The sequence below is a fragment of the Magallana gigas genome, chromosome 8 (genome assembly GCF_963853765.1).
Source record: "Magallana gigas chromosome 8, xbMagGiga1.1, whole genome shotgun sequence".
NCBI lineage: Eukaryota > Metazoa > Mollusca > Bivalvia > Ostreida > Ostreidae > Magallana > Magallana gigas.
In genome coordinates this window covers 6,083,064-6,101,763 of record NC_088860.1, presented here as the reverse complement: position 1 = coordinate 6,101,763, position 18,700 = coordinate 6,083,064, and the positions used below count along the sequence as shown (strand labels likewise).

The 18,700-nt window shown below is 32.6% G+C and overlaps 1 protein-coding gene across 6 annotated transcripts in view; it reads left to right on the top strand.

The window, feature by feature from the left end:
- Positions 1-18,700, top strand: part of LOC105338650 (dedicator of cytokinesis protein 1) — a 44,630-nt gene that overhangs the window by 739 nt on the left and 25,191 nt on the right. For 5 of the 6 annotated variants that reach the window (XR_010708547.1, XM_066069180.1, XM_066069177.1 and 2 more), the window contains exons 2-18: positions 2,541-2,624; positions 5,137-5,233; positions 5,802-5,898; positions 6,321-6,410; positions 6,970-7,025; positions 7,272-7,359; positions 7,830-8,014; positions 8,283-8,364; positions 8,604-8,667; positions 9,996-10,146; positions 10,556-10,676; positions 10,851-10,932; positions 13,595-13,722; positions 14,400-14,498; positions 14,685-14,760; positions 15,054-15,157; positions 15,852-15,893. Coding sequence is in view for 5 of the 6 variants with exons in the window: in XM_066069180.1 (XP_065925252.1) it covers positions 2,541-2,624; positions 5,137-5,233; positions 5,802-5,898; positions 6,321-6,410; positions 6,970-7,025; positions 7,272-7,359; positions 7,830-8,014; positions 8,283-8,364; positions 8,604-8,667; positions 9,996-10,146; positions 10,556-10,676; positions 10,851-10,932; positions 13,595-13,722; positions 14,400-14,498; positions 14,685-14,760; positions 15,054-15,157; positions 15,852-15,893 (1,646 nt within the window). In the remaining variant the exon portion in view is untranslated. The remainder of the gene's footprint in view (positions 1-2,540; positions 2,625-5,136; positions 5,234-5,801; positions 5,899-6,320; positions 6,411-6,969; positions 7,026-7,271; positions 7,360-7,829; positions 8,015-8,282; positions 8,365-8,603; positions 8,668-9,995; positions 10,147-10,555; positions 10,677-10,850; positions 10,933-13,594; positions 13,723-14,399; positions 14,499-14,684; positions 14,761-15,053; positions 15,158-15,851; positions 15,894-18,700) is intronic. The other variant, XM_066069179.1, reaches the window with a different exon arrangement.

Here is an 18,700-nt window from a genome sequence, read left to right as displayed (position 1 = left end):
CATCTGACAAAAAATTCAGAGGTCTTGGTTTGAAACCACGTCTGGTCTGTCTTTACATCCCCATCACATTTGGTGCCATGACTGACCCTTTAAACTGAGGAAAAATTCTGCCAGGAAAAAGTAACTGGGATTTTTATCTTCAAGAGGGAGGAATATGAGGGTAAAATCGGGTTGATTGCCGGCACCAGATAACTAAGTTGGTGGAATACTATAGAGATTCAGGGGGACTTGGGTTCGAATCCCAGTCTAGTCCGTCATTACCTCTTATCCTATAACAGTTCTAATGATACCAAAAATTTGAAATCAAATTAACCAATAAAAAAAGATTTGAAGTTTACATGGAAATCAAAGGTGATAAATGCAAATTAGTTGTAATAAATGTTAGAGATGTGTTGCTGAAGTTTAAGAGTTAAATCAATTACCGGTATGGAAGTCTGACAGATATGAAATTTAGCAATAGCAACAAAGGAAATGTAAACATTTCAGTAGACTTAAAAGAGTCTGTTCCTAGCTTTGCTGTAGATATCATGTGTATTGTTCTTCATCTTGCACTGTTGCAAGATGCTATATATGAGTGACTCAAGGTGTTTTTTTTACTCGAAGCTTTTAGCTCAAGTAAGTCATTGTATAGCATTTATCTGTGATGCCTGGGGCATAAACTAATCTTTAAGAATTAATCTTTGTCTTTATATCTTCTTTGCTTTAATTTGTGATATTACTAGTAAAACTAAGGCTAGCATTCAGATATATCTGTTGAAGTAATCATGAACTGCAGAGAAGGATTGGCAATTTTTTTTTAAAATCTTAAGATTTTTGATGCTGAAATTTGTGATATTACTTAAGCAAGCATTGTGATAATGATCATACAGTATAAATTCAAAAAGTGTTAAATTTGTGCCTCAGAAACCAGAAAAAGGGCACAGAAGGGGTGCAAATTAGTTCCACATAGTACTGTTAATTCATGTATATAGGAAAAATCTATAAATCTTTTCTCTTAAAAACTACAAAACCACAAATTTTTATATTACAATGCAAGCATCATGATATAATATGAAATATATTCTGTATACAAGGAAATATTTGGCCCGGTTTTATTTTTACCCTATAACCATTGTCAGTGGGCAAATTTAAGATTGGGTGAATTGTAATGAGACATAGTTATATTCTTTAATATTAACAAAACTGTAATTTAAGTACAGTACTCAAATTTCAAAATATGACCCCGCTCCCCACCCCCAAATTTTTAGTTTTAGATAAGAAAATTTTTAAAAGAATACAAATTTCAATTGAGAACCTCAAGAACTGTTGTGTCCCATGGTCAATGTGGACCTCAAGTTAATCTTTGCCACTAAAAATTTCTTTGCAAACCTTTTCTGTGGATTATGGACTATGAATCTGTGTAGTTTTTTTTCCTCTTATAAATGGTTTTTTCCTTTTGATTGGAAGTTACTCCAAAGTTAATTTAAACAAAAAAACTCCGGAATAGGTTGCCAAATACATACTGGGGCTTACATACTGTGACTATTAAAGAACACTTCGTAAAAAATTACAGTAAAACTTGTTTATAGAAAACTCGCTTATAATGAATTGACACTTCCTATAGTGAAGTAATTTTTATTCCCCATGGGTTTTTTACATACCGATATTGTGAAGCTAAAGGATTTAACGAATTACATTTACCGGTATAACAAATTAAGCGAAATTGAATATAACGAATAAGTTCATAATTGTTACAAAGCAAAATCGCCATCCCTGGCACTTTATTATAAGCATGTTTTGATGTCAACAACTTCATAATTACAGTGTAATTGGAAATTTAATTAGAAATGATGTTAAGTTCATTTTGAACTCAGTCCCAGTTTATGATTTCATATTAATTGGAGGACAAATTTAATTGAGGAGAAATTTTTAAGGACCACTGATTTAGTACACACTTTTCCATCAAATAATGTGATCATGCCAAATTCAAACAATCTAGAACATGTATAGTTTGTAGTTTATTTCAGATTTTTTTGATTTTTGAAAAAAAAAAATAATAAAAATGCTTGTTTTTTTTCTGTACGATTCTTTACCCTTTTCCACATTTGTTGATTTTTATCAAGTATATTCAAATAACTCAATGTTTCTAACTGATTAAATATGTACCAAAGTTTAAATCTAGATTTTATATCCAAGAAGTATTGCTTTTACTTCATTTCTTACAGCATGTACAATAGCTTTAAAATGACATAAGAAAAAACAAACAGACATGTTTTATTTACTTCATACAGGGAAATATTTGCCCCCGTTTTATTTTCACCTCTTTCGGCCTTGTCAGGCAGCGTATTCAAGAATGGGCGAATTCCATTTCTCAAATTATATTTCTTTTAACACAATTGAGTGTGGGTGAATTCAAGATGGAAAGAAAGCGTTTGCAAGTGTAAAAGGGTGAAAATAACCCTGCACACAGTTTATACTTCTGATATTCTGTACAGATGATGCTTCTATTTAGTCATTAGAACAATCACCTGTTTAATGTCTTTTTATTTTTTTCATTTCAGCTGTATACAACTATAGCTCCAGACTGCCACATAGGTTGACTTTGAATATCGGGGACACTGTTCAAATTTCGGAGGAGTTAGATGGTAAATAAATTGAATATCATTGTTACTATTGTAAAGAACCTGTATCTTAAATTTGGTAAGTGTTATTTTGCTGATGATCTAACCATGTTGGTCAAAGATCTAATGATTAGCAAATTCAGAGAAGGAATGTACAATTCTTCTCTGGTTGTTGTTTCGAAAAAAAAGTAAAAGTTTTAATGAGAAATGCATGGTTTGAAGAGGAAGTTCACATACTTCAGATTTGTCATGACTACATATTCCTGCTACATGATATCAGGAAGTATTGTTTGGTTGATTATTGCATGGATTCCCTTTTTGTATGTGAGTTCTTTATTATAGTAAGAGGATGTGTGAAAAAAAACTCCTACACCCCCATCCTACCCCTGAAAAAAGGCTCTCCTGTGTCCTTGTATATCCCAGTTCTGGTACTATCGCATATATTTCCCCCCCGCCCCTTGAAAAAAAATGAGGCTTGCAGTGGCCATATAGTATCCTCATATTAGGACTACATTCATCATCCCCCATCCTCCCACCCCACCCCACCCCCCTAACCACCACCCAAAATAAAAGGATTTGTAGTGAAGTACTTGTAGTCTCTTTAATATACTGGGTCATGTGCACACTTTATGAGATGGTGGATCAGCCAATCACAAAGAACTGACAGGCCGTAGCATATAAAACAGCAGTAATAAACAGCTGTGTTACCAAGTGCTAGAAAGGTTACTTGTGAGTGTTCATGTCGAGATTTCACAGACAGGGAAAGCAAAGTTTTTGCATATATAAATATACTTAGGAGTGAGATAATTTTTGGTGTTGAAATCAGAAGAGGAAGTACATTGGTGTATATACTTCCTGCTGTGCTGCATAGTTAAGTGTTATCTAAGTATGTAAATAACTGCAAATTGTGGTGAGACCTAGTTTTCTTTGTAACACGAGCTTTGTTGACAATAAGAGTGTTGGTAATCTGAAATTAAGAAGGAAGAAATGTATTTTGTCTAGCAAGAAGACATTAAAGAATTTGACCTGTGTATCATTTTCTTGATTTAAAATCTTTTGAACATGTTTCATAAAAGTTGTTTGCTTGAAAACATGTTAAGCAGTCCTCTAGAAATCAGTTTGATTTAGACAATGCTCCTATATATGTGTTAAGAAAGTTCTCATTTAAATGATTTGAACAGTTATATTTTGAGTCAATTTAAAATGTGTCCTGGTCTATTTGATAATGTACTGCTACCAAAAAAAAACTGTCAACAATAACTAAACATATTATAATTAGTGTGTACAAAATTTAGTAGGAAATGATTTTTTTCAACAGGATAGCGTGGATTTTATTTGGCGCATTTGTGAATGTACAGGGTTGTCTCTATGACCGGGGGGGGGGATTCCCCCGCCTAAAGTGTCGTAATTACCCAGCTATTTTTTCATTTTAAACACAATCTAGCTATTAGCTAGACCTCTAGATCCCCTTCTACTTTTTTATTTCTCCCTTCTACATCAATTTTTAGAGACAACCCTGATGTACCTATCTAACTAAGTATGTGTTTGACATTTGACATTGTACTTTATTTATATTAACAGAAGTGTCTTCCACTAAAAATACTAAGCAGAATACACAGCCAGATGTAAAAGGTTTATGGTAAAACATGTAAATTAAGCAGTGATATGATTTCTTTAACTGTTATTAAGATAGTCAAGTTTGAATGCTGTTGCCAGAAAAGTTGACAGTACAAAGTAATGTTGACTGAGTTGGAAAACAGTATTTTTATTCTTCCTTTTTGATATGTTTTTGGCCAAAGTAATGATTGAAAGATGACAAGTGAACGTTAAACCGTGGGAAAACCCCAGTGTTGTTTGGCGTCTAAAATCTTACAATAGAATAGCTTGATTTGATATTTGAAGCTGCTTGATCCTCAGTCTGGTAATCTTCAAAGTGATGTCATTTTCCTGATTCAGAAGATGTCTAGACACTTCATGCTTTACATATAAATAAAAATCAAAAGAAATCTACTATGGTATCATATGTTACAGCATTTTTACTCGGCTAAGGTATAATGGAAAATGTAAAAAAAAAAAAAAAAAAAGGGGGGGGGGGGGTATAAGTAAAAATTGAGAAAAGCAGACTGGAGGGTTGAACTCATGGACTTTATATGTAGGTTACTCTCCCAATGAGCCAAAACCATGATAACCATCATGTGATGCAAACACTATCCGACTGCTGCACAATAGGCATGGTCAAAACATAATGCCCAAATTTGATTTGATTTGAACATATTTTATTATGCAAATATACATTTACATAAATGGATTAGGCAGCAGATTTGCCCAAATTTAGTTATAAAGACTTTCTGTACTTCAGAGTTGTTTAAGTTTACTGAGGAGTGAACAACCTTAAGGCTGAGAGTAATATTCAAAAGTTGTTTGTATGTCTGAATCAAGAATCACATTGCTTCTCACCTGCTTGAAATGTGAATACAGATAAATAGCAGCATATATCACTTGAATTCAGTTCTCTTTCGTAATTCTTGTTTTTTAGGCTGGTTTTATGGATGCAAAACAAAGAACAAAAATGAGTGTGGGATCTTTCCAAAGTCATATATACATGTCCGAGAGGCTGTGGTTGCCAAATTTGGGTATGTATTGTAATTCGTAAAGTCATCTGTGTAGCTACCATTTGTAAATAGATGTACAAACATTTGGATTATTTTCTTGTGCATTAAAGATTCTTAATATTTTTATTACTAGTAACTTTTTTGTATGAGATCACATGTCTGGGAAACTTGATTTTACATCCTTTTTGTTTATGCATACATGTACAGGGGCTTGGCATTATTTAAGTGTTTGTCATTATTAAGTCTTGTGTAGCCACTTTGGTGTTAAGACAACCTGAACTAAATATATATAATGTAGTAAAGATTAAGTAGATCACTGGCAAACATCAATTGACAGCAAAACACAAAGTCAGCTTCATGCTTAAGAGTGCATTTGATTGATATTAAAATGATGAATGGTTGGCTTGTAATGAAGTAGACTCCCGTAAGTTCAGGAAAAGTTGTTTAAAAATATGAAGTGCTCTACATTACATAATGTTGCAAACTGAAAATGCTAGTCAACCACCTCAAGAATGTCTTTTCAAATTGGGTTACCAGCAGCAACTGTAGAACTTGTACGCATATTAACACTATATTTCTTTTGATTTAGTTCCCTGGAACGGGTGACATCGACTGAATCTCCCATAGCTCAGGAAATCAGCACAGTTCTGCGAGAATGGCACACCATATGGAAACAGTTCTACCTGGTTTGTACAACACCTCATTGTAATCAAACACACCTATAGAAAAGTACCAGGAATGATTGCTTTTGTTTTGTTACACTGGGTAGATGTATGTAACTTGTTATATGCTATATGTTATGATGGGTTTTAAAGGATAGGGGTAATGAAACTGACTTCACTGTATGTATGAATACCGTTCATTTTATTCTATTAATACAACCATAAAAACTTCTGCAGAGAAAAAATGTAGAAAGGGGGAATTCTGTAGAAAATGAAAAAAGGGTCACTTATTACTTTTAATAGACTGGTAAAAAAAAAAGTGATCTTGATTGAGCTGGCAGCTATCGATTGAAAAAATTAAAAAGCTAAACATGATAATTGTGTATGTGTTCATCTTGCTCATTGTCAGTTGATGATTTGTGGTTGAGATTGGGTTTAAATTTCAGGATCAGAACGAGGAGTTGGAGAATATCCAGGTGATGATGCTGGAGCTGATGGACTGGAGGAAGAAGATCATGTCCAGAAAACTCACCAATGTAAGAACAGCAGTCATTCTGTTCTGTCAGAGATGGGGTTTATTTTTCAGATATCATATGACAAAGAGAAAGGGGAATACAAAAACCCAGAAAATTATTTCGAATGTCCCATTACTTTCGATCGTATATAATTTGTATCCAACTGGTTGTGTTTACTCTTCCAAAGCCATGGCAAACCTTTGCAAGGGGATAGAAAATGCATGAGGGTGAAATAAATACTCCAAATTAAGGGAGGTTCTTTTTGTCACTATTTTTTATCCTTTGCTAGTTAATTGGTTTTTATTGTGTTTCAAAAGAGGTAGCATTTAAAGCAAATCAGTTTTGTGACACGCTCGTAAACAGTCAACACATGTTGGTGTTATTTTCATGCTGTAAAGATGTACAAAGGATTACAGAAAACAATATTGATATTGACTGGATACAAGCAATGATGTGACTAAATATTACATGAGATATCAAAAATATTATTGTTATTTACTGCATAGTCAGTGTGAAATATTTTTTATAGGATTTTTTGGCAGGATTTCTTTAATCAATTGTTTGTTTTTACTGTTTTCAGGAAGAAGTTAAAGATCTTCAACAAAGAGTGTCATCTCGAATTGACTTTGGAAATGCGTACGTAGACAGATCACTTAAACCATAAGCACTGGTTACATTTTACATTCCCAGTCATTTTAATTATTGCCTCCATCAGTGGGAGGGGAGCAACGTGTAACATTGTACTAATAAATTTTATTTCATATTCTGATACACTTTAAAATACATCCACTGTAATATTAGTATATTTTCAGTGGGTACAAAATACGTTGTGTTTTTATAATATATAAGCAGTATGTGTGCAGTGTTTTCCTGTATTTGTAGGATGCTGGGACTGGACTTGGTTGTCCGCGACGAACAAGGAAACATTCTGAATCCTGATAACACCAGCGTGGTGGAGCTGTATAAACAGGTGTGTGCCATTTAATGTGTCCTCATCAACCAGCAGGTATCAGATACAAGTTCCCAGAAAATTAACACTGACACAATGATCGTGAGAAATGATGCATTTTCACTGACAGTGGTGTTGGTGGGGGCTGGGGGAAGAGATTAGTAAAAATCTTCAATCTATGGATTATTACATGGCACTTTTTATATCGCATCCCATATTAGTCCTCGGACGCTGTATATCGGTGTAATAAATTTTTATTACCAGTACGCACCTCTAGAGTTTATAACACATTGGTAGGCAAAAATTTTCACTTTATATTGCATAGGGCAGAAAAGGGTATATTTTCTCTATTAAATATACAATATATACCTATAGTGCATTTTAAGATATTGAACACTCAGCAAACATTTACCCCACGAAAGGCCAAATAAAAATAGAATTAGACCATGAATTTTGGTTTTCTTTGCATTTAGATGTTTGGTTTTTTGTAGCATGAGACAGCTTCGGACAGAATTCGACTGGAACAGAACACAGTGACGGGGGTGAGAGACACCTCAATCACCGGACCACAGACCTTTAACCTGTTTGTCCAGCTCCGTAACTTTGTGTGTCGTATTGGGGAGGACGCGGATATCCTGATGAGTCTGTATGATGCCAAGTTCAGCAAATTCATCAGGTCAGAACTGTACAGATTTCTTAATGTCCTCTCTCAGCTCAGGTTTACTTATCAATCCTGTCTAATTTAATGTATCTTCATTAAGTCTTATGTGAAGTATGCACTCATATATGACATGCACGACAAAAAAATTAGATGAAAAATTCTTTACTTAAAAAAAACCCCAAAACTAAGAAATGGAAATTTATATTTGTGTAACACCTTAATTGAAGTCTAGGCAGTTGGAAAAAAATGTATGTCTAACAGTGACTTTCTTTATTGATTTTAGTGAGAATTACATAGTTAACTGGGGAAAAGATGGTGTTCCAAAGGATATAGAAATGCTCAATAATTTCCGGGTTGTGTTCACTGTGAGTATGATTTCAGTGTTAAGATTTGTTGTCCTAATGTCTTAGATTGATTAAGAGCAGACTTATACAATTACAGATTCTTATACATAATTAAAAGACACTGAATTATAACATCAAATGTAAAATAATCTACCATACATTAGATGTAAATGATCTTTTAGATTCTGACTTTCTGACCCCTTAAGTTAGCTTCTCAAACTTGTCAGATTATTCAGTGTTTTTCTGTTGGATTTATTCAGGATTTAGGGTCCAGAGACCGGACCAGAGAGCGTGTTTATCTAGTCTTCCAGATCATCAGAATAGGTACAGATATACGTACAATATTTATCTATTTATTTCACCAATCATTTACACAGTCATACGCATGTAACACAATAGACAGTAAACAGTAAAACTTGTTTAATAGGGCTAAAGATGTTTTTGTAAATTTTCATCAGATTAGAAAGAATCAAGATTTGAAGACATTTTTACCTTCAAAATTCACATAGTATTACACTTAATGTGAACAAAAGCTGCATGTAAATGACAAATTTGCCACATCTATATTATAATTTTCTACTTGTCCCATGAATTTGGTTAAAAGGAAAACGTTTTGAAAATCAGAATAAGGTGGGTTCATACTCTAAAGACATCATCGTGTACATGTATGGTATACTATTGAGTTGAAAAATGAAAAGGGTAAGGTTTATAAGGCCAAAAAAAAAATTATTCCTGTTTCCTGTCGCCCGACCGACCCTATCTTTTACCCTCCGACCCTAAAAGTTTTTTGGTGATAATGGTGGTGATCGGTAACTTCGCCAGAATTTCCTCAGAAAGAAAAGTGAAGATGACCAAGTCTTCTGAGTTCATAATCGTGTAAATTAACCTCACTGGCGAAAGAATGATAGAAAATTAATCTACAGACATTTTTACTGCATAAATATACCTTGTGGTGAATAACTTGCGACTATCTTACCTTCAGGGGTTATAAATACGGGTGATGCAACAACATACTGTATATTGGAAATTACAAAAACAATGTTTATTACTTTAAATCCTGATATTACAGTTAGTCAATAAACTGTTATTAGTTAATAACTGCAATAAATGTTAAAATTATCATAAAACTGCTTTCTATATTATCTTGAGAATTAAACAGATCCTCTACATAACGTACGGTAGTAAGTGGGTCAAAGGGTTGGACTAATACCCCAAATACACGGAAGTACAGAGAGTGATTCAATTAATCATGTTGATATTGACATTAAGCTATAATACAATACAAAAATATTTATCCAAAAAAGGATAAATACATTCATACTCGTAGAATAAATTTTGCAAATAATATTAGTTTTTATTTTTAATTAAAAAATTAATCTTTTTTTTTTCTTTGCTTGTTGTTTTCTATACATTACATGCATCAACAATACAAAGACCTTTGGAAATTATAGATCATCTATTTACATACTGAACACTGGGAATATACATCTCTCTCATTATTACACACATGTTCCAAGCTTTTAAAAATAAAATATTTTTTAAAAATAAAATGTTTTTCCTACCTACCTACCCTAATTTTTTTGGTCAAGTGACAGGAAACAGGAATATTTTTTTTTTTGGCCTAACTTCATCTAAATATTTATCCATTGCAGGTGTCATGGATCCAAAAGATGTAGAAGATAAGAAGCAAACAAGAAGGCTGCGTCGACCGTTCGGAGTAGCAGCTATTGATATTACAGAATACCTCAATGGGCTGAAAAACGATGCAGAGGAAGATAAGCAGATTTTTATCCCATTCCAGTCGTAAGTGTTTCTTAAAGGTGATTTGTATTTTAATTCATGTCTGCAGCAAAATTTGGTAATAGTGAATTTCAAACGACATGCAACATGTGTATATAAACTATTAAAACAAGAAAATGAATTGGAAAATAGAGATTAGAAATTTAATATAAGGAATGTTCTGACCACGAATGATAATTTCATCATTGAATTTTTTGACTTAAGAAATGAAACAGTCGAAAAAAGAAATTGTAATTAAAGTGAAAATTTGAAAGTGTATGAAGTTCTTACATTTTATTTCTAGTACTTTATTGCATGTCATGTACATTTAATACATTTCTAGAGGGTTGTACCTTTCCTTTGAACTCGGGAGCCTTATTTTATTACATGTTAATTGTGGAAGCTAGAAATAAAACAGTAATTTTTTTTGTAGATGTGGAGAAAAAGAATTTATGGATAGTCTGATCAAAAAGGTTGTAGTGGCCAAGGAAATAAACCACAAAGGTCAAGGTCTCTGGGTGTCCTTGAAGGTTCTTCAAGGTGATGTCAAACAGGTATAGATACTTTGTCATTGATTTATTGTGTATTTGGAACATTAATGAAATTTCATCATACATGTGCTTAAATTACTTAATATATTTCTGTATTATAGTAGCCAGACGTATGTACGTTTTAATCTAGAAAGTCTTGTTTTCAATAAAACTGAGTTTGTTCCAATATATCCACAGGTCAAGGAGGATTATCCACATCTAGTCGGACCCAACACATGTGTCTCCAGGAAGCTTGGGTTCCCTGATGTCATTATGCCAGGTCAGAAGTCAATCAGTCATTCATTCTGCTCTCTTTCATTTATAAGGATATCCATATTCCTTTTGATGTATCAATACTATCAATCATTCATTCAATCTGTTCTATGTCATTGGTTATAGGAATATCATGTTCCTGCACATTTATCAGTACTATAAAGCAGTCATTTAATCCACTCTATCATTCCTAAAGATTATCATATTCCTGCACATTTATCAGTACTGCCAAACATCATATAATTCACTCTACATTTATGTCATTCATTGGGATTATCATATTCTTTTGGATTAATTCATTTCATATCTATCATTAAGATAACCATACTTATGTGGATTTATTAGTACTACGTGTATGTCGTTCAATGACATAATCACATTACTTTGGATTTCTCAGTACATGTACTAAAGTTTCAAAGCATACCTGATTGTTATTCGTGAGAGGTATGCAGAGTACATTTGATGTGTTTGTTTGTTTTAATTCTGTGAATGTATTGTTTACTTCTTCACCAAGGAAAGGGAGGTAAGGGTTGAAGCACACCAAGACGTTCCAAGTTGTTGTTCTCTTCTTATTTTGCTGTTTTAAGTTGTGTTCAAATTGTTCTTTGCTGAGATCCTCTCTTTCTGTGTTTGGTTTCATTTTGTGAGATCAGTTTTGTTATGATTACATTATTCTATTCTAGTCCTGTTCTTAAACTTATTCTGCTGTGTGTTGTTTTCTTATGCAATCATAAAACTCCATACACAATGACCTACCAATTGTTATAAAAAAGTGGTATACTTTTTCCAAAATAAAAGATTATTCATATAACATCAATACATGTACTAGGGCAATATCTGTCTCAAGATTTTTATGCTTTAAGTTTGAATGATATTTTATGCTCAAGAGATTTAGAGATTATCATCAAGTACACTGCATGATTGATGTGTGTAAGAGACAGGAAACATTACTGCAGAAGCGTTCAAAAATTATTTTTTTTTAATTTCAAGATGATGAGTGTTGTCCATATTTTCTTTTTCGTTTGCAAGTCTTGATTTGTGACATGCTTTTGAAAATAAGGCACCTATTTAGATTTTCTCAGAGTCGAGGCTTTGGCACTTACACTTTAAAATGTTAAATCTACTCACTATACAGTAAGATTTGAAGTATTTGAAATTTATTTAAGTTTTTATCAACATCCCAATATCCATTCCCCTTCCCTTTAAAAAATACATATTTTCGACTGATTTTTTTCAGATAGTGAGCTAATTTTTTTTAAATTTTTTTTGGGTTAATACTAATTAATTTATATTTAGATTAACTTCAGTCCACTCACTTTCAGCAGAATTGCGACAGTCTGACCTTTTTCAGTAGTTTTACTCTATTCTGAAAAGAGTTATATTATTATATTATTCACCTTTGATTGTTTTCAGATGATAAATTATCTCTTGACATAATGTAATTTATCTTTCATTTGAAGAAATTCTGCAAATTAAAAAAAATTAATGTATGGCATTGTATGCTATAAATAATAGTTTACAATTTGTAGATGTAAGTGGAGATGTAGACTTTTAAAGGAAAATAGATGAGTATAAGACAGTACAAAATCTTACACTGGTGCTAATATTACTGTAAAAAGAAATTATAGATTTAACACTATGATATCAAGTTTTAATACATGTATTGTAACAGTTCTCAATCACTCTTTGTTGATAACCCTGGTGTCTAGGTGCTAGACTAAAGGTAGAATCTAGGAGCAGCTCATTACGTACCTAACAATCATTATGGCAGCTTATTATACCCCCCACAAACAAAGTTTGGGGGATATATAGGAATCACCTTGTCTGTCTGTCTGTGAAATTATATTTGGTTCATATCTTTTTAATGGAGAAACATTGGAAGTTTCTACTTCACACAAAAATTGCTTATGAGCTGAGGGTGTGTCATGACCTTGACCCAAAGTTATTTTCCATTTGGCAAGTGCAGGGTCATTGGAAGGAAAAATTCATAATTTGAGTCTGCTTTATATCTTTTTAATGGAGAAACATTGGAAATTCCTTTCACTTAAAGACTGCTTATGACCCGAGAGTGTGTCATTATCTGAACCCAAGGTCATTTTTGTAAGTTCAAGGTCATTGTAAGAAAAATGCATTATTCCTGTCTATCTTTTTAGTGGAAAATTATTAGAAAATTCCTACTTTACACAAAAATAGTTTATGTTTTGAAAATATGTCTTAACCTTTAGCTTTGGTCATTTTGCAAGTTCAAGGTCACTATAAGAAAAATTGTACATTCATTACTTTCCAAAAGAAAGATACTTTGGTTATTATATTTTTTTTTAGTTGGGGGTATCATTTGTGAGCTTGCTCACAGTACCTCTTGTTTACTTTCACATTTAAAACAATTCAACGTTTGGTATAACAGTCAACCATGGGTAGTTAGCAACTAAACATGGATGTAATAACATTTTGCCGATATGACCTATGTGATATGGTTGGCAGGTCTGCTTCAGATGTATATAAATTCTTCATATTATATTTTTTGTGATGCGAAAGTGATTGCAAAAACGAAAAAAAAATTTGATAGTCATGAGTTTAACCAGATATATGGTATGTCACTGGTGAAAAAAAGAAGCTACAGTCTTTACTAGCACTCTAATATAAATATATGCTGTTATCTCTTACTGTAGGTGATGTGCGGAATGACATTTATGTTACAATAAAAGGGGGAGAGTTCACCAGGGGACCCGCAAAAACGGCAGACAAAAACGTGGAGGTCACAATGGTGGTCTGTAACAATAAAGGGGAGGTGCTAAAGGTGGGTGTGGCCATACTACCCAATCAGATGGAAGAATTCAAAATAAATGCATAACAAACATGGTCACTGTTATAGCTTTATAAGTATATAACCGGTATATATATAGAGTGTATTCATAGGACCGGTAAACTTATTGGCTGTGAATTTTACTACATATTGTATTTGCTTGTACAATTTGGGAACACAAAGCATACATTACAAGATGATATAGAATGTGTGTGATTTTACATGATGTGATCAATGTCTGTGATTTTACAGGATATGATCAATGTCTGTGATTTTACAGGATGTGATCAATGTCTGTGATTTTACAGGATGTGATCAATATCCGTGATTTTACAGATTGTGATCAATGTCTGTGATTTTACAGGATGTGATCAATATCCGTGATTTTACAGGATATGATCAATGTCTGTGATTTTACAGGATGTAATAAGCTATAGCTGTGATTTTACAGGATATGATCAATGTGATTTTACAGGATGTGATCAATGTCTGTGGTTTTACAGGATGTGATCAATGTCTGTGATTTTACAGGATATGATCAATGTCTGTGATTTTACAGGATGTTATTAATGTCTCTGATTTTACAGGATTTGATCAATGTCTCTGATTTTACAGTATGTGATCAGTGTCTGTGATTTTACAGGATGTGATCAATGTCTCTGATTTTACAGGATGTGATCAGCTATGGCTGTGGAGGGGATATGATGTCCGAGTACAAATCTCTGATCTACTACCACGAAGACAAACCAAAGTGGCAGGAGACCGTCAAGGTAACTGTTGCTGTTGTTTAGATCTGTCAGATTATAAAGGTGACTGTTTTTAAAAATCTTGTAAACCTGTCAGATTGTGAGGGTGACTGTTCTCATGAAAATTTATCACAAGTATATAATACTTGGTTATTTAAACATCAATTATTCAACTTCAATAATTTTTAATGATCTTATTTTTTCAATTAGGTTGCCATATCCACAGAAGAAGAATTCAAAGGATTGCATCTTAAATTTACTTTCAAACATCGATCAACCAGTGAAAGTAAGGCTATTGTCCTATTAAGGCCTTTGTTTCGAGTATATGCACATTTTTATGTTCCTCAAAAAAGTTAATATAAATTAAGGAATTGAGAAGAGTGTAGGGATTTCTTTAACTTTTTTTGAAGTAACTTAAAGATTGATTTGAAACAAACACTAGTTTCAAACATTAAAAGATATGTCTAAGTTTTATATTGATGATTTGCAGCCTTATTTCTTGTAATTGCGTTGAATTTTCAAGAAGACCTTTATACATTCTGAAACTCTTAATCATTGATGATGCAATTACTATTTCAGCCAAAGACAGATCTGAGCGGCCATTTGCAATGGCATTCATCAAGCTAATGAACAAAAACTCCACCACCTTGTCTGATACAGATCACAATCTCTTGGTGTACAAGGTAAGGTTGCTAGCCTTAATTCTCATACATACAGCTTAGTGCTCATCAATTCATATTAACTTTGTTAAATGTAATTGTTGCTAGGATGTCCCAAGTGAGCTGCTTGCTATCTAAAGTCACATTTTTTCCCCTGTTCTGTAAAAGCTTAGGTCTTGATTAAAGCTTTTAACACTTTGTTGAAATTGAAGGATATGAAGTCTTTGATGAAGACTTTTCAAGAATCATTGCCTGTCTATCTAACATTTGCAATAATGTTTCAGTTGAAATATTTTTATGTGTAAGTTAATAAATAGCTAGATAATTTTAAGGAATTGTTGAATATGAAATGCATATTTGAACTAGATAAGAATGTGTTGTCTAATTGAATTTTATCCTGTCAGGGTCAAACAAGTGTGTCATGTCAAGGTCAATTTACAAAATCTAAGGAGACTTAATTGGCCAGAAATTATCAAAATAAAATCATATAGAGGATCTTTAAGTTCACTGTTTATGTTTTTGCAAAAAAATAAGTGTTTTGTTCTATTTTTCTTAATGTTATTATGTAAATGATTGCAGTGTTTTGCATATAGTATGTACTTGTATTGATTGCAGATTGGCCCCTTTTTTGTAGTTAAAAAAAAAAGAAAAACAAATAAAACCAACAACAACAACTTAGGTGATAGTCATGTATATTTTTATTTGTTAATTTTTTAAGGATCATAATAGTCCAGACTTGAAAAGTAGTAAAAAAATGAAGGTAACACGCTACGATTCTTATTAACCCACTGTCAGTGAGCGCTAGCACACCTAAACACCACTCACTCTGTCAGGATATTGCATTACTAAGACTAATCCGTAGTGGCTTCATCCATACCAACAGATGCCTATTTCATTTGCCTTTTTTTTGTATTTTGATTGCAAGAGCCCATTTCTAGGCTATTTCATTTTCCTTTCTTTTTTTTATGTTTTTGGTTACAAGAGCCCATTCCTCAATGCGCAAGTTCATCCAGTGGTTGATTTTTCTATCTGTATGCTCAGTCACTCAAATTCTGTTAGAGGTGACATCTAAAGTTAACATCCATTTTAGGTTGTTAAACTGATGCAATGTTTGGTGTTGTTCCAGAATTCAATGTTTGTGTCACCACATGCAACACTTTCCTCACACCCCCTTCCACTATTACACTGTACCAAACAGCCCTTTCAGAAAACACTACATCCAAAGAAATAAATCAATGTTTAACGTACATGATCTGGTACATATATATAAGCTAGGGTCAAGAGAGCTGGTGTTTTTCTGATCATATTTGGTTTATTTTATAGCATTTTATTATTGATAGCATCCTTGATGCAGTAGGTGTTGTCAACTTTAGGATCTTCTTTTCTTGAACCAATGGACAAGTTATAACCAAATTTGACATCTTTTGAATGATTGACAATGAAATAAAACAGAAGAATGGATGCTTCAAGTTTGACTCGGATGATAGCTTAGAATATTATTTACAAACCAGCCAATACATCAATAAAGCATCCAACTATTCCATTGAAGCGTGTTAACTGCATATTTGATTAAATTTTAATTTCATTCACAGGCGATTGATATGGCCCTTGTTTTCAATTAAATGTTGCTTCTGACTGAATTGATATAATATATATACATATTTATACCAGACACTCCTACACCCATTACAAATCCTCACTAGCATTCAATACTGGAACTAGAAGAACCATTGTTCAATGCACACGACTTAATAGTACCTGTTTCATGTAAAGTAAAATGAATCAAACAACTAAGCTTAGGAGCTGGTCTTTTGTTTCTGTTAATGGTCCAAGGGATGGAGAATATTTGCAACTGCTAAGCTTGGGTTTTCTTAGTCATCGTGTCAACGCTGGTTACTGTTGCTGCATGAATATGCTCAATTTGGGATTATAACAATTTAAGATTTTTTTTTTTCATATTTGTTTACAAAAAATAACAAATTTTATCTAATGGTGTTTATATAAGATATCATCTTACACTTAGATGTTTAAGAGGTCCATTTTGGCCATGAAAGTAAAAGAGCAGAATTGGCCATTCATTCGACATACTTTATTTTAACATGTATTACTGCTACCCTAGATAATACATGTACTAGTTTGTTACTTTATCAATGACTGCTGGTGATGCTGCTGAATTAAGAGTTGATAGGCAAACCTCTTGGGTAGAGTTGGAAACCAGTATTTTTAACTTGGAACTGTAAGCAGGATTGCCCTTTGTTAGACTTTTTGAAACATGCCCTGCAAAAAAAGCAATGTACATGCAAGTAGACCTTATTCAGGATTTAATTTGTGAATGATATTGCATGAAGGTTTTCTGTTTGATTTCAGAATGAATAACATGCTAACATTTTACCAGTTTTTTGATGTTTAATAAAAAATGTTGCAATGCAGTAAACCTTGACTGTTTTAGCACACAAAAAAAGTGAAAAATACATGAAAAAATAACATATTAAAAATGAATTTGATCTGCATGTAATGTTGCCTGTGAAGAAGGCACCTGGTAATATGTTTTATGCAATTCTATTTTCACAAATTACTTCCATGATTTTGATGTCTACCTCTTGTGCATTAATTTGTTACGATTTCATACTTTGCCCCCGAGATTTTCATCACTTTTAAATTTGTTTGAAAATACATATAATATCATTAAAAGAACAATTATAATTGTTTTACAGAAATTAATTGAATATTCAAGATTTCTACTTTGACATGTTCCCTCCATTTTACCCTGAAAAATTGGACAAGTACAAAAAGATTCCTTGGTAAAGCAGACATCTTTAATCCATTCCGAAGTACTCCTTGCATTATTTTATAACATTATCTTTAGAAGCAATGCAAAATCATTGAAGACCCTTTTTTCCAGCAGCTCCATTTATACTGGCAAATTAAGGGAGACCTTTCAAAGAAGAAATTTTTGGATTAATTTTTATTCTAATCAATAGATATACTCTGGTATATATGAATATTGGAGAAGTAAGTAAAATGTGATGCACTAAATTCTTGGGACAGAGTATAACAATCAGTTTTCATTAACTTTATTTCATTAAATTTTTAAAGCATCATTTCAGAGTATTAAGGTATCCGATGTACAATTGACCAAAAAATGATGCCTGGTAAGGTATATATTCAATGTACTCGTTTGATAGGTAAGGATATGTAGTTTCTAAAAATAGATGTTTTTCCCGCCAAATCACTATGGGGAAGTAACTCTAGCTCTGCAAATCACGCATGGTAAAATACTACTTTTCTTTGACGAAAACATGTGTAATCATTAATAATATTTATCAAATAAAAATTGCCAACATATTTTAATAAAAATAAAGTTTTTAAATAAATTGATTACCTTTATCAATATCTTTTTTTATTTTCTCGAATTTTTTTTTACAATGACCATGACGACTCACGCGATTTTTACCCTCCCCCACGTCAGCCGTCGCATTCATAATCCAACGCATATTCCCGTTAGCTGGTAATTTTTCTGTTTTCTATACCTTTACCATTTAGAACTTGTAATTTTAGAATTAAAAA